This window comes from Varanus komodoensis, unplaced genomic scaffold (genome assembly GCF_004798865.1).
Source record: "Varanus komodoensis strain SLA01 unplaced genomic scaffold, ASM479886v1 scaffold32, whole genome shotgun sequence".
Taxonomy (NCBI): domain Eukaryota; kingdom Metazoa; phylum Chordata; class Lepidosauria; order Squamata; family Varanidae; genus Varanus; species Varanus komodoensis.
The window spans coordinates 1225527-1239974 of NW_025335798.1; the positions used below are offsets into that span (position 1 = coordinate 1225527).

Consider the following 14448-nt stretch of genomic DNA (forward strand, 5'->3'; position numbering starts at 1 on the left):
CCTACCTCACAGGGTTGTTGTTGTGGGGATAAGATGGAGGAGGAGATGTAAGCTGCCTTGAGCCCTTTGTAGGAAAAAGGCAGGATATAAATTGAAAAATAAATAAATATCCTTGGCAGTGCACTGACTGGCCATGCAAAAGCTTGGACGAGTCATGGCTAATGAGTCACGGCTCATGATGTCATCGCCTGGCACTGCTACTCCTTTCCGAGCATGCACATGGCCCCTGTGTGCACTTTTATCTGGTGCTCGACTGCTGGGGCAATGCTGGGGCGACTTGGCTCACACGTCGACAGAGAAGCCTCTGTGTGCCTGTTGTGGCACGTGTGCCATAGGTTTGCCACCCCTGTATTAGATGATCTCTTGGTCTGTTCAGAAGAATTCTTATGTTCTTAAGTGAGAATGAATTGGTTCTAGGAATAGATGCTAATTTGATTGATCTGGATGTTGTTCAGTTTTCTTTCAACAGCTGTAAGTTTCAGGTCCAAAAGTGTAAAGAAGGAACAGGGCGCGTTGTGATGTGGAGAATGGGAATACTGAATAGTTATACTATGGAATCTACATTCAGTGGATCAACATTAGGTAAATGTTAATTTATACTTAAGACTAGACTAGTTGTTATCTGTCAAACAGAGTGGTGATGATTCTGGGTCCAGTAATGTGGGGCAGAGTCTTTCCACATAAAATAGTAAATCAGGAGAATATAATCTTGCTATTTTTAATAGGTCTGGATAAGCGTTCAGGGGCCAAGGCTATGAAGTAGGGAATTGCCCTGCCTCCAAGAGTATGGCTTTATTATTCAGGAAGTAAATGTTCTCAAAAGCATTAAACAAGTGAGAGAGGGAGGAAGAGAGAGATGTGTGATTCTAAAGTATATTTTAAGAATTATTTTGATACTCTAATACTGTGTTGAATAATTTCTAATAAGGTTCTAATGACAAAGAAAAGTTTTGCATGTGGTGAATATAAACAGTTTGGGGTCAGGTTATTTGAGGGAGCACCTTTCACCATATATACCAGCCTGTTCACTCGGGTCAGGTGAAGCCCTCCGCCATGTTCTTCTCTCTCATGAAGCAGGGTAGGGGTTGCAAGGAGGAGAACTTTTATCAACTTTGAAATTCAATTCCACTGGAGGTTTGGTTGGCACCTACTGTTTTGGCCTTCAGGCTCCAATTAAAGATATTGTTCCACAGTTATTTTAAGAGGTGAATTATTGATTTTCAATGATTTTTTTAATTTTTATGTTAGTATATGCTTCTGCCAGTATGTTTTAATTGCTAGTTATTGATATAGACTGAATTTTAATGGTTCATGTTTTATTTTTGGAGGATATGTGTGTGTGTGTGTGCGTGCGCGCTATTATTTCTATTTTGTTTATTTTGATTTTGTTTAATTTTGGTAGTTTACTTATGGGTTTTACTGTTATTGTTCTTTTGTAATTGTAAGTTGTCACATTGCGTATTGTATTGTTTTATGCCATTTATGGATTTTAATATGATGTAAGCTGCCCAGCGAGTCTATGGATAGTGAAGTGATATAGAAATCAAACAAACTTTTTCTGCAATGGATGTTTTTACAGGAGAGATTCATTTACTAAAGACTGAAGAACTATATGTATGTTTGTCTTTCTCAGGCAGTAAGAATAACTCTCATTTTACTTCTGAGGATCTAAAATCTCTAGGCTATCATGTTTGTGACACCTTACTGGACTTCTGTGACCCTGACCGTTCCAAGGTGAGAGTCTCCGCCTACTGCTGAGCTGTATGAAAGGACAATGATGCACACCAGTATCTTTGAAAATTCTCTGCTTTTTGAGGGTCAAATGTGATGCCAGCTCGTCCTGGCAATAAGCCACAGTGGGTTGGTTGTTCAGCAAATAATGCACAATGTGCCTGACAGACAAAGCATACTCTCTGTGGGACACAATCTTCTTGCAGGTATCCCAGGGGACACAGCAGCAGGACTGACTTGTCTCTCTTCCCTGCTGTTATCACAAGCTGTTTTCCCCAGAAATTGCAAGAGCTAGCTTGACAGTTGGTTCTCATGATTCCTGTTTTGACAGCCACTGATAACCCTTTCAGAGTGCTCAAACAGCACATTGGAGGGGCTGGCAGTGGCTGGAAAACCATTTATTTATTTATTTTTGGCAGCATAGGTGAGGAGGTATGTGGTTCCAAGAATGTGTAAATTTAAAGCCTCAGCTGAGTCAGTGCTCTATGAAGTACCTGTTGTCAAAGTGTGGCAGATGCCAACCCATGAAAACGATCCAAATACCATTACATAAAGAGGCTCCAATTACAGTTTTTCTTTCCTTAGTTTTTTCCTTTTGACAGCTGTCAAAAGAAAGCAATCAAGGAAACCAAAGACCCAAATGAGCTTGCTCACAAAAAGGGAGAGGTGAGATCTATTCTCCCTTCAGAGGAAGAGCTTCATCTCCCTTTTTTTTTACTTCAGGCTGATGAAGCTTTTTGTTCATTTCCCCAAGATGCTAGCTGCTCAGAAAAAATGCAAAAGTGCATCCTGACCCCTTTTCTGGGGAAATGTTTTGACAGCTGTCAAAACTCTGAGTTCCTTTTAAAAATGGGATTTTGAAAGGGCAACGAGGTGTCAATGTTTTTAAATGGATTGCCAACCTCTGACAATCAGTTCAGATTGTGCCACATCGGCACTTTGAAGGGGCTGTCTGTGACTTTCAAAATGGGAACTGGAAAAATTGCTCATCAAATCTGCTTTTGCAGACTATGAAAGAAAGGGTAAACAATTAAAAAGCAATGGGGAGCACATAACCAGTGCCAATCACACCAAAATGCTGTGGTGTCCCCAGGATACCCCCAAGAGTCCTGAAGGGGAAGTAGGAGAGAAACCAACCATGGAAGGTCCATCAGGCAATAATACAGAAGGTATCAAAGTTGCAGTCTACACAGTGACTGTTCCATGAAAAATTACTAGCATATAATTATCATGAAAAACATTTATGGAATTGATTCTCTCCTTTCAATTCATCTGTCACATTGTATATGAAGTAGTTGAAAAACAAGCAGGTCCTGAATTCATCTTGAGTATGGCATCTTACTTGTAAAGGACTCCACAAGATATTTTAGTTATAGAGTATCATTAGAAGGAAGTAGTTGAATGATTTCCTGTTTTCTGTGACTGAGATTTGAGCTGCAAAATGTTGCCCACGAAAGCCTGTTTATTGGATGAGCAGTTCCAATTATTTGGGGCTAGCTGTTACCAGAAAATCCATTCATTCCTATGGTTGTCTTCCCTTCTGATCTGAGCCCTGAGGTCCTAATCCCATGCTATGAAAAGTAGATGCTGTGATGTATCTGCCTGTAGCTTTAGGATAGGTATGTGTCATGGGATGAAATTAACTTAGATACTTGCTGACCAAAAGAAAGAACACTAAAATGTAGGCTATTCTTCTGTGGAAGCATGTTAACTCTAGAACAGCATTCCTAAAAAAAGTTGGGCCAATGCAAAGTAGGGATGCAAAGATCCAACCAGATTCTGGCTCTTTTGTGGTGGCTGGACTTCTTTTCCATGCTCAGCCTGCAGGTCTTGTGTGTGGGAGCAGAACTCTGCTTGCTCAGCAGGCACATGTGTGGTGGGTGCTATGTGTGCGAGCCCGTCTTGTGGATTCACTTGGACTCACTTCCTGCATTCTGCCTACATGAATAATTGGCACCAGGCAGACATAGAGGAGAGGGACAGGAGGCCGGAGTCCAGGGAGCTGAGCTGAGGAAATCCAGAGGATTCCCATCCCCAAAACAGATTTCAGTAGCAGGCCAAAATATTCTTTTTGACCAGGTATTTTTTAATTTTGTTACCTCATTCTGCATAACAATTCCCATTTGGTTTTATTGTTATATGAAGGTTGATCTGCTGCTTTGCTTTTAGGTTTTTGAACCCTTATTATTGCATACTGCCACAGAATCTATTGGATGGAGACTGGTTTAGAATTTTTAAAATGACTGAATAAATAAAGTTGCCCACCTGCAGTTACCAAGGGCTTCTTCTTTCAGTTTCAGCAATGTCTGTCTGAACTTCAGGAGCTATTGAAGCAAAAAATTCAGAGGAAACTCTCAGAGTTGGGCCATGAACAAAACAGTACCTGGAGTGACATCTCTCTATCTGATGTTGAAACTAGGTAACCCATGTCTACCAGCCTTAATGTTTGGGAGCTTTAGAGGAATGATGGGGAACATCCTGAGCCAAGTCAGGATCCAGCTTATTGGTCAGTCTGTGAAGAGAATGCTGGATGAGATGGACCTTTGGCCAGCAACATTGTGCCTCTTTTTATTCTTTTATATCTTACCATTATCTTGTTTTATTTAAAAAGTACAAGCTCAGAACCAGAGTACAGTTCAGCCAGAACCCTTTCTTGCATTGTGCTACAGTGCAGCATCCTGCACTGATACAAATATTTTGTAAATCTTGCATATATACATCCAATTACTGTAAACAGGTACAATTTCCACTGTCTTACTAACTTACGAGGTGGCTCACCTGAGCCACTGGCTTCTGCAACACAAAATTTCAGAGAAGTTGCTCAGTCCTTTCACATGCACTATCAGGAACAATTTCTCCATAGGATCTGTCATTGCCAACATATTTGTGAGAACATACTGGTGGGGATGGTCATGTGGATTTATCTTATTCCCTCTCTCCCAGTAGACTGCTGAATGCAAAAACTCACCCAGTCTTCCCCACTTACAGTGTTCATCAATTTGGATGGCTTTGAGAAGGGATTGAAGACATTTATGTAGGATAAACCTGTCAAAAGCTACTAGTCACAATGGCTGAATAATACTTCCAGTATCAAAAGCAGGATGTCTCTCAATACCAGTTGCTGGAAATGCATGCAGGAGGATATAATTGCCCTCATGTGCAGCTTATGGGCTGGTAATTGGTTGGCCAGCATGGGAACAGGATGCTGAAGTAGGCAGGATTTGGGTCTAAGTCATTATGACTCCTCTTACGTTCTTACAGCTTTTTATGATGAAGAGTGCTTCCAGACTATACTTTTGATATTTTTGCCCTTTCTTATTCACAGAAGTATATGAAGGATCCAGAAAACAACATCATCTTCAGTGTTTCTTATCTTTTTTTCTGTCTTTTTTCCTTAACACAGAATATCTGTTAAGGAGAAAAAGGTGGAACAGCAGCACAATATATTCATACTGTTAGCACTGGGACATTCTATAGAGAAACACACAAAGACTGGTTAAAAATTCTAAAGCTTTGAAGATACAGTGGGGCTGGTTTTCCCCAAGCTCATTTAACTTGCTAGTCAGAATTAGATGGAACTAACCAACAGTATACACCAAAAAGCTGGAAGGTTTTGCTATATTAATAATAATAATAATAAGGCCAACAATTATGTTTTGTATTAAATCAGTGGTTTCTCTCTTTTCTTTTAATTAGCACAAGTGGTTCTGACAGTTCCCAATCAGATGGCCTCCCAGCTCATTTGCTCAATGTGGTACTGAAGGTGAGAGCCATATATTTTTGCTAAATGGAAGAATGGAAAAAATTATAGGGCAATACCTTGGTCCCTTGAAATGATTAAGGGCTGTAACCTTAGCACATAATGGCTGCAGGTACTGTTAGTGGCATAATAAAAAGAGATAATTATGTGCATTTCATTACTGGAAAGGGGAAATACACATCCTTCAAAGAGAGAAAAAAGAGAAAGTAATGGATTTGTGAGGATAAGTAGTTGTGTTTTTATTGCAACTTCTAGAGTCTGTACTTTTCGTGTTATGTTTTTGTATTAATTAACTGTCAGGAGGAGATAACCAGTGCAAAGAACAACAAAAGAGGAAAGGCAAGAGATGTCTTCCAGAAGATCCAAGAAATCGAAGCGAAATTCTAACCTAGATTATAAATGCTGAAAGACAAACGGGAACATGTTATCTTACCATGATAACATAAAGGGAAGGTGGAAACAATATAGGGAAGAATGATACAGAAGAGTGAAAAATACCATATTCCTTCAAAGGGGAATCCTATTAGGAAGAGCCTACAATGTTAGAAAGTGAAGTGAAAGCTGCTCTGAAAGCTCTTGGAAGGAATAAAGCATCCAAAGTAGATAGGCTAGCTATAGAACTATTCCAAGCTGTTGAAACTGAATCAGTCCAAATCCTAACACTGTGCCAACACATATGGAAAACAAAGCAATGGCCCACAGACTGAAAACATTCAATATACATTCCAGTGCTGAAGAAAGGAGATGCAAAAGAGTATAGCAACTGCACTAATTTTCCATGCAAGCAAAGTGATTCTTGAGGGGTTGCAACAAAGTATATTACCCTATGTGTAGCACAAAATGCCTGACATTCAAGCTGGATTTGAAAAGGAAGGAGACATTTGAAATCATTTTGCAAATATATGTTGGCTATTGGAATTCACCAAAGAATTTCAGAAAAAGATCTGCTAGACTACAGCAAAGCCTTTGATTGTGGATTTTATTGAAACGATATTTTAACTGTTAATTGTTGTTTTTATTTATTGGGTTTTTATAGCTCTGCCGAGATGTATCTGGATTTTTAAACTTTATTCAATTTTTGTTTATTTGCTTTGTAAGCCGCCCCAAGGCTTGTTGCAAAGGGGGTGGCATAAAAATGCTTTAAATAAATAAATAAATAATGAGAAGCAGTGGATGGTCTTGAGCAGGGGTCGGCAACCCGTGGCTCTGGAGCCACATGTGGCTCTTGAATCCCTCTGCTGGGGCTCCATCGCTCAAAACAGGTGCCGGCACAGGCAGATCTGTGACTGAGGCTGGTTAAATATATTGCTACATTCCTCTGCTATTGTGCAGCAAAAGAGTGGAACAAGCTTCCTGCAGGTTCTCATGTTACTCAAACCCTGCTGAAAAGATTCTCTTTGTCCAAATGTAATCTCCTTCATCTGAATGTTAAAAGCTGACTTGGGACCTGTCACAATTCACAGCACTTGACTGTTTATCTGCTAATCAGTCAGTAAACACACCTATATCTCAATTTACTGAGCTTTTTCGTCGTGGCCTCTGTGCATCACACATATGGGTGCTGCGCCTGCGCAGTGCCTTTGGCCGGAAGATTACAAGCTAACGGTTTATTTTGGCGGGAAAGCTCCGCTCCCCCTCCCCCACAGCCTATAAAGAGCGGAGCGTCCGCCATTTTGTTCAGTCTTTGCGACCGCCATTCACTGTGCCTCGTGCCGCTTTCGACTATCGCTTTGATTGTTACTCATAGCCTATTTTCCTCTTCTTGTTTACTTCCAGTTTTATATCCCTGATAGTTCTTGTTAGCTCTAGTTATTCTACAGTTCTATCCTTCTACTGTTCTACTTTCTAACTTCTTCTTAAAAAAAAAACAAAAATATATTCTTACCCTCTGCACTGTCTTCTTTTTCTCCTCTTCTTGCAATGGCGCAGCAAGTGGCCTTTCACAAATGTGCGGAATGCGGGTCAAAGATGTCACCATCTGACCCGCACGACCTATGCCTCCTCAGCTTGGGGGAGGGGCATAGGACCGACAAGTGCTCCCATTGCCTGGTCTTCTCCAAGCAGGCCAGGAAAAACTGGGAGAACTGCCTCCGGAGGTTCCTGTGGGATCGGGCTCTTAGGCAGTCCGACCCACTGGTCGCTGCTCTGAAGCCTGGCCTAGCTACGGTGGTCCAGCCCTCGCGCCCATTGGACGAGGGTGCCTCTACTTTGAGGGCCCCACCAGCTTCTCCCAAAAAGAAAAGCGAGAAGCGCAAGCACACTGATGCTGACAAATCAGCCAAAAAGGCCAGGAAAGAGAAGCCTTCTAAACCGGCCCAAAAGTCAAGGGATCCGGATCGGCCTCGACACCACGTCTCGGGTTTGACAGCAGTGTCGGTACCGGCGCCAACCACCGTACCGACTCCACCCAAGCCGGTACTCCAGGCAGCCATGAGAGTCACCCCTCAAGGGTCTCCCCGTCGTGTGGCTGACCTCCCGGCAGAGCAGCTTCCATCTCTCCTGCGGGGGTCGATCTCTGACGGGGAAATTCAAGATTCTCCCCCCAGGGCTAGGTCACCAACGCCTATGCCCATGGCCACACTGGAGGCGGATGTGGTCAAATCCCCGCCCAGGGCCCGCCGGAGTCACTCCAGGGAGCAGTGATCCGAGCGATTCGAGGACTGGCGTCGCTCCTACTACCCATCTTGGGGCGAGCCATACTCAACTGGGTACTATCCCGTGCCGAGGGATCGGTCCCCACCACGCTCTCATGATCACCAGCTGCCACTGGATCCGAGGTGCACATCCCCAGTTCCCCAGGAAGAAAGCGGCCAGTCCGTCTCGCCAGTGGAGTCTTCTTCGGCCCCTCCGTACTTACGGCGCAGACTCCGACGACTCAGACGTCGATTCCATCTCTCCCGACGTCGCGGTGACCTCCCAGGGCCCTGCATCACTGGACAAGTCGCATGTCTCTTTTGCGGAGCTGATGTCCAGGCTCAGCCAGTCCCTGGACATCGACGCCATCCAGCGCCCAGGACCGTTTACAGATAAAATCTATGACGTCGTCTGCGGAGAGCAGTCCACCTCCATCGTCCTGCCCCTGATCACCACCCTCTAGCAGGCGATGACCCAGCCCTGGGACTTGCCCTCTCATCCTCAACCAACATCGCGGAGATACGAAGCCATGTACCGGGTTCAGGAGGAGGACATACCATTCCTCCTCCGACACCCCAAGCTGAACTCGGTCGTGGTGGAGTCCTCCCAGGGAAGAGAGGCAAGGGGTCACACCGCTCCGCGAGATAAGGAGGGCTGCAAGATCGACTCCCTGGCCAGGAGGGTCTACGCAGCTTCAGGCTTGGAGCTGCGTATCTCAAACTACAAGGCGACGTTGGTGAGATACCAGAATTTTATAATGCAACGCCTTCACAACATCATCTCGGCTGTCCCAGACCAACAAGGCGAACTGGCCAAAGTATTGATTAAGGAGGCGATGCACGTCGTGGTGCAACAGTTGTCCACAGCCAGGCACCATGTGGACACTGACTCAAGGGCCTTGGTTGGTGCCGTTTCTCTTCGTAGGCATGCGTGGCTGAGGAGCGCCAACTTCCCCGAAGAGACCAAGCGGCGTATCGAGGAAATGCCCTTCGACAGGTCTGGGCTTTTCCATTCGAAAATGGACCATAAACTTAAAAAACTTCATGAGTCCCGCATGACGGCCCGACGAATGGAGCTCCAGTCGCTACCAAGGCGTAAGTGGCCATGGTACCGTCCACCCTACAGACAACCTTACCATTCCAGGCAACAGCCTCAGCACAGGCAGCAGCGACAACAGCAATGCCATTGACAACAGCCCCAGCAACACTACCAACAGGGCTGCTGCCAATATGATGACAGGAGGCAGCGTTGACAGGACTGGCGAACCATTCCTCTACCCTATCCTCTACCCACCCCCCTCTCAGCTGGGGACCGGCTGCGAAGCCGACTCCCCATTTGGGAGTCCATCACATCTGATGGATGGGTATTATCTATCATACAGCATGGCTATAGGATAGAATTCAATACCGTTCCTCCATCGAGTCCGATCCGGTTTACATCCTGCTCGCCGGTACTGCTCGATGAAATACAACAACTTCTTCATAAAGGAGCGATTCGTCAAGTAACTCAATATGACGGACTTCAGGGATTCTATTCTAGATACTTTACAGTTCCCAAACGGGACGGTGGCCTACGTCTGATTTTAGACTTACGTGGTCTGAATCGATTCATCATGATGAGGAAGTTTCGAATGACCACCCTCCAAAATATTTTGCCGCTGCTTAGGAAAGAGGATTGGTTCACCTCATTGGACTTGAAGGACGCCTATTTTCATATTGCAGTCCATCCCAAATATAGACGTTTCCTTCGCTTTGCTGTTGCCTCCAATTTCTACGAATTCATGGTTTTACCTTTCGGTTTGGGTACTGCTCTGAGAGTGTTTACTAAATGCATGGCCCCTGTCTGCGCTTACCTATGCCTCCAGGGCATACAAGTTTATCCTTACCTTGATGACTGGCTCCTAGTCTCCAGGTCCAGGGAAGCGCTTCTCACTTCTATCCGTATTACCTGCGCCTTATTGGACGACCTAGGCCTTTACATTAACACTGAGAAATCATCTCTCCTTCCGGTACAGAAGCTTATGTTCATCGGAGCCCACTTGGATTCGACGTTGGAAAAGGCATTCCTCCCTCGGTACAGACAACTGACTCTCGCTCGCCATATTCATCGAATGCGACGAGACAGATTGGTTCCGGCGAAGTCCATCCAGAGGCTTCTAGGACATATGGCTTCCACCGTTGCGGTGGTGCCACACGCCAGACTGCGACTTTGTCCTTTGCAGCTATTTTTCAACAAAGTGTTCCACCCACAGAGAGATCCACTGTCGAAACTCCTTCGAGTCCCATCCTCAGTGCTCCATTCCCTACTATGGTGGTCGGTCCCGACCAATCTGACTGTTGGGGTCCCCTTCAGGCCCCAAGGCCCATCGATTACAGTCGGTACCGACGCGTCTCTTCTAGGTTGGGGAGCGATATGCTCCGGCCTGTATACTCAGGGCACGTGGACCCATCAAGAATCCACGAATCATATCAACTTCCTGGAATTGTTGGCCGTATTCAAAGCCCTACGCTCTTTCGAAGATGTTCTTCAACGTCGGGTTGTTCAGATAACGTCGGACAACATAGCCACCGTTTTTTATCTGAACAAGCAAGGTGGGACGAAGTCTCCAACCCTGGCCAGACTTTCTATGCAGATCTGGGACTGGTGCATTTCGAGAGATATTACGATAATAGCAGTCCATCTGGCCGGTACGGACAACGTGGAAGCAGACCTTCTCACGAATAGGAACTGGACCCCCAGACACGTGACGACCTTTTCCATTGCTGGGGTTCCCCGACGTGGTCTTGTTAGCCACACAACAGAACAAGGTGTGTGCGACTTTCTGTTCGAGAGTGGGAATTGGGCACGAATCCCTAGGGGACACCTTCATGATTCCATGGAACAACCTGAATTTCTACGCCTTCCCACCAATTCCGCTGGTGATGAGAGTCATAGCGAAGATTGCTTGCGATCGGGCCACAGGGATACTAATTACTCCTTGGTGGCCACACCAACCTTGGTTTCCCACACTGCTGGACATTTCTCACGGGGAATACCTACATCTTCCACCGCTCCTGTTCTTGATAACCCAGAGAGACGGCGCACTTCGCCACCCAGATATATTATCATTGAAACTAACAGCACGGCGAATCCGATAGCTAACTTTGTTACGTCTATACCAACCGCTACTTCAAGTGGTTCGAATCCGACCTTTGAATTCGCTACTGTCCTTGTTACATCTACACCGATGACTACTTCAAATGGTTCGAATCCTACTTTCGAACCCACTACAGTTGCAAGCTCCAAATCCGCTGGGGACGGCACTGCCCCAGCACTGTCGGATCCGACTACTGTGCCATTGAATCCAACAACCTTTCATCTGAACATTCAGTGTATATTGGACTCCGCCTTAAAGCGTTCTACACAGAAGTCTTACAAAACTAAATGGAAGCATTTCTCCACCTTTGCTGACTCTCGTTCATTCTCTCCATTTACATCATCAATACGTCAAATTCTTCAGTTCCTCCTGGAACTACACCACTCTGGACTGAAACCATCTTCAATTAAAGTATATACGGCGGCCATCGCCTATCATCGGGGTATGGTGGACGGCTCATCCATTTTCTCCCAACCTACTATTAAAAGGTTTCTGAAGGGACTTTATAATCTGAACCCGTCGATCAAACCAATAATGCCCACCTGGAGTCTCTCTGTTGTTCTGCAGGCGCTTACGAGAGCTCCTTTCGAACCATTGGCAACAGTCGATTTACGTTTTGTCTCATGGAAAACAGCATTCCTAGTTGCAGTTACCTCAGCCCGGAGGGCCAGCGAGCTCTGCGCTCTGCGCGTAGACCCACCTTATCTCAATTTTCATAGAGAAAAGGTTGTCCTGCGGCTCGATCCATCTTTTCTGCCTAAGGTATCCACACCCTTTCACATGGGGCAAGATATTATTTTACCTGCCTTTTTCCTGGCTCCGTCTACTCCGTTAGAAAGGTCACTATAGTCATTTGATGTTCGGCGCTGTTTAGCATTCTCCAGATCCAGGACTGAGTCTATCCGACGTTCACATAGACTTTTCATTAAATATGCTACCAGGGGCCAAGGCACCCCTGTCACTCCGCAGAGACTTTCTAAGTGGATAGTTCATACCATCACCTTGTCTTACCAACTGGCCAATATCAACTTGCCCACAACCCCTCCAGGCCATTCGACTAGGGCTGTGGCTGCCTCATCGGCCTTTGCATCAGGAATACCGATTAACGATGTATGTAGAGCTGCTACTTGGGCGAATCCTTGCACTTTCGCCAAACATTACCGCTCAGACGTCCATGCTCAACAAGATTGTTCCTTTGGCAGAGCCGTTCTTTCATCTATTCTTCGTTGAGGACACCTTCCCTCCTCCATTATGGTAAGCTTGTTAATCTACCCATATGTGTGATGCACAGATGCCACGACGAAGAAAAGCAGGTTGCTTTCCTGTAACTGATGTTCTTCGAGTGGTCATCTGTGCAGTCACACAACCCACCCGCCAACCCCGCTCGGTGTCAGTGAGTGGCCCTTTGTTGTTATTGAATGTTATCATTGTTTCTCGGTACCGATATTATTCATTGTTTTCTTGGTACTGATACTGTTCATGGTAGAACTCATTTTAGAAATAATTTTTTCCACATGGGGGTGTCCGTTCGGTCGTCAAAGACTGAACAAAATGGTGGACGCTCCGCTCTTTATATGCTGTGGGGGAGGGGGAGTGGAGCTTTCCCCCGCCAGAATAAACCGTTAGCTTGTAATCTTCCGGCCAAAGGCACTGCGCAGGCGCAGCACATATGTGTGACTGCACAGGTAGCCACTCGAAGAACATCAGTTACAGATAAGCAACCTGCTCCCCCCCCCGCCCCCGTAGGCCAACCATGGATAAATTGAAGAAAAGTTTCTGAAGAAAACCCAACGTTTTAATGGTACGTGGGTAGATTCATTTGCTTTTACTGCTGACGAACTTATGGGGTTTGCTGTTTAATGCATGCAGCCCTTTAGCACGGACTTTGACTCTGCAGAAAACTGTTCTCCTATTCAAAATATATGAAAGGAGTCGGCTAGTTTATAATGTAAGATTAAAGATAGCAGTTTTTAGTGACTGAACAAGAGCTGCAGCTAAATATTAATGAAGATATAGATCTACTTCCTTGTTTTTTTAGGAGTTCAAAATGTTTTTGTTGCATGCAGAAATAAAATTTGTTTTCTCTGTAGCAGTTCATTGATTTCATAAATGCAACACACTATAGTTTTTTTATACATAGCATAAAGGTAAAAAAATGATATATGCAGTGTTATCTTCATTTTAGATGTCAAAAGGGTTTTGTGGCTCTCGGTGTTTTCTTTTCTGTGGGAAATGGGTCCAAATGGCTCTTTGAGTATTAAAGGTTGCCAACCCCTGATCTTGAGTGTTCACCTCAGCACTTGATTGTCCTGATGCATAACCTAAATTGTGGAGAAGAAGCTTTTGTTGGGACAGAATTTGGAGAAACAGCTTTCTATAGGCAAAGGGATCAGACAAAGGTGTATTTTATCTCCCTATCTGTTCAGCCTGTACATACAACATATCATAAGGAAAGCTGGATTAGGAGCAGCAAAAGGAATGAAAAATGGTGGAAGATCAATAATTTAAGATATGCAGATGATAACATATAAGTCACAGAAAGCAGCAGTGAATTGAAAAGACTTCTGATGAAACTGAAAGAAGAAAATGTAAAAGCAAGATTGCCATTGGACATTAAGAAAACAAAAGCCATGCATGCAAAATAATGGCAAAAAATATCAACAGTGAAGAAATTGAAATTGTGAAAGATTTTTCACACCTGGCTTAGACACCAATTCAAAGGGAAAATGCTGGCAAGAAGTAAAAGAGAGATTTGGAAGGGCAACAATGAAGTAATTAGAAAAGATTATCAAGTGTAATGATGTTTCAGTGGAGACCAAGGGCAGGATCATCTACTTTATTGTATTCTTTATCACTGTGTATGGGTGTGAAAGCTGGACAGTGAGAGAGCTGACAGGAAGAAAACTGATGCATTTGAAACAAGGTGCTGGAGGTCCTAGATCAAATCATGACAGAACTTTCTCTGGAAGAAAAATGACAGAACTGAAACTATCATACTTTGGGTGTATCATGAGGATGCAAGACTCACTGGAGAAGGCAATCATGCAAGGGAAAGTTGAAGTCAGAAGAAGAAAAAGACCAAATATTAGATGGATTGACTGCATAAAGAAAGCCACAGCTTTTGAGTTTATAAGAAATGAAAAAGGCTGTGACGGAGAGGACATTTTTGAGTGCATTAATTCATAGT

General features: G+C 44.4%; 1 protein-coding gene across 1 annotated transcript in view; it reads left to right on the forward strand.

Annotated features, from left to right (window-relative positions):
- The window catches only part of AGBL2 (AGBL carboxypeptidase 2), a 48775-nt gene that overhangs the window by 11447 nt on the left and 22880 nt on the right, over positions 1-14448 (forward strand). The window contains exons 10-13 of the mRNA XM_044438422.1: positions 456-582; positions 1634-1734; positions 4026-4150; positions 5428-5494. Coding sequence (XP_044294357.1) covers positions 456-582; positions 1634-1734; positions 4026-4150; positions 5428-5494 — 420 coding nt within the window. The remainder of the gene's footprint in view (positions 1-455; positions 583-1633; positions 1735-4025; positions 4151-5427; positions 5495-14448) is intronic.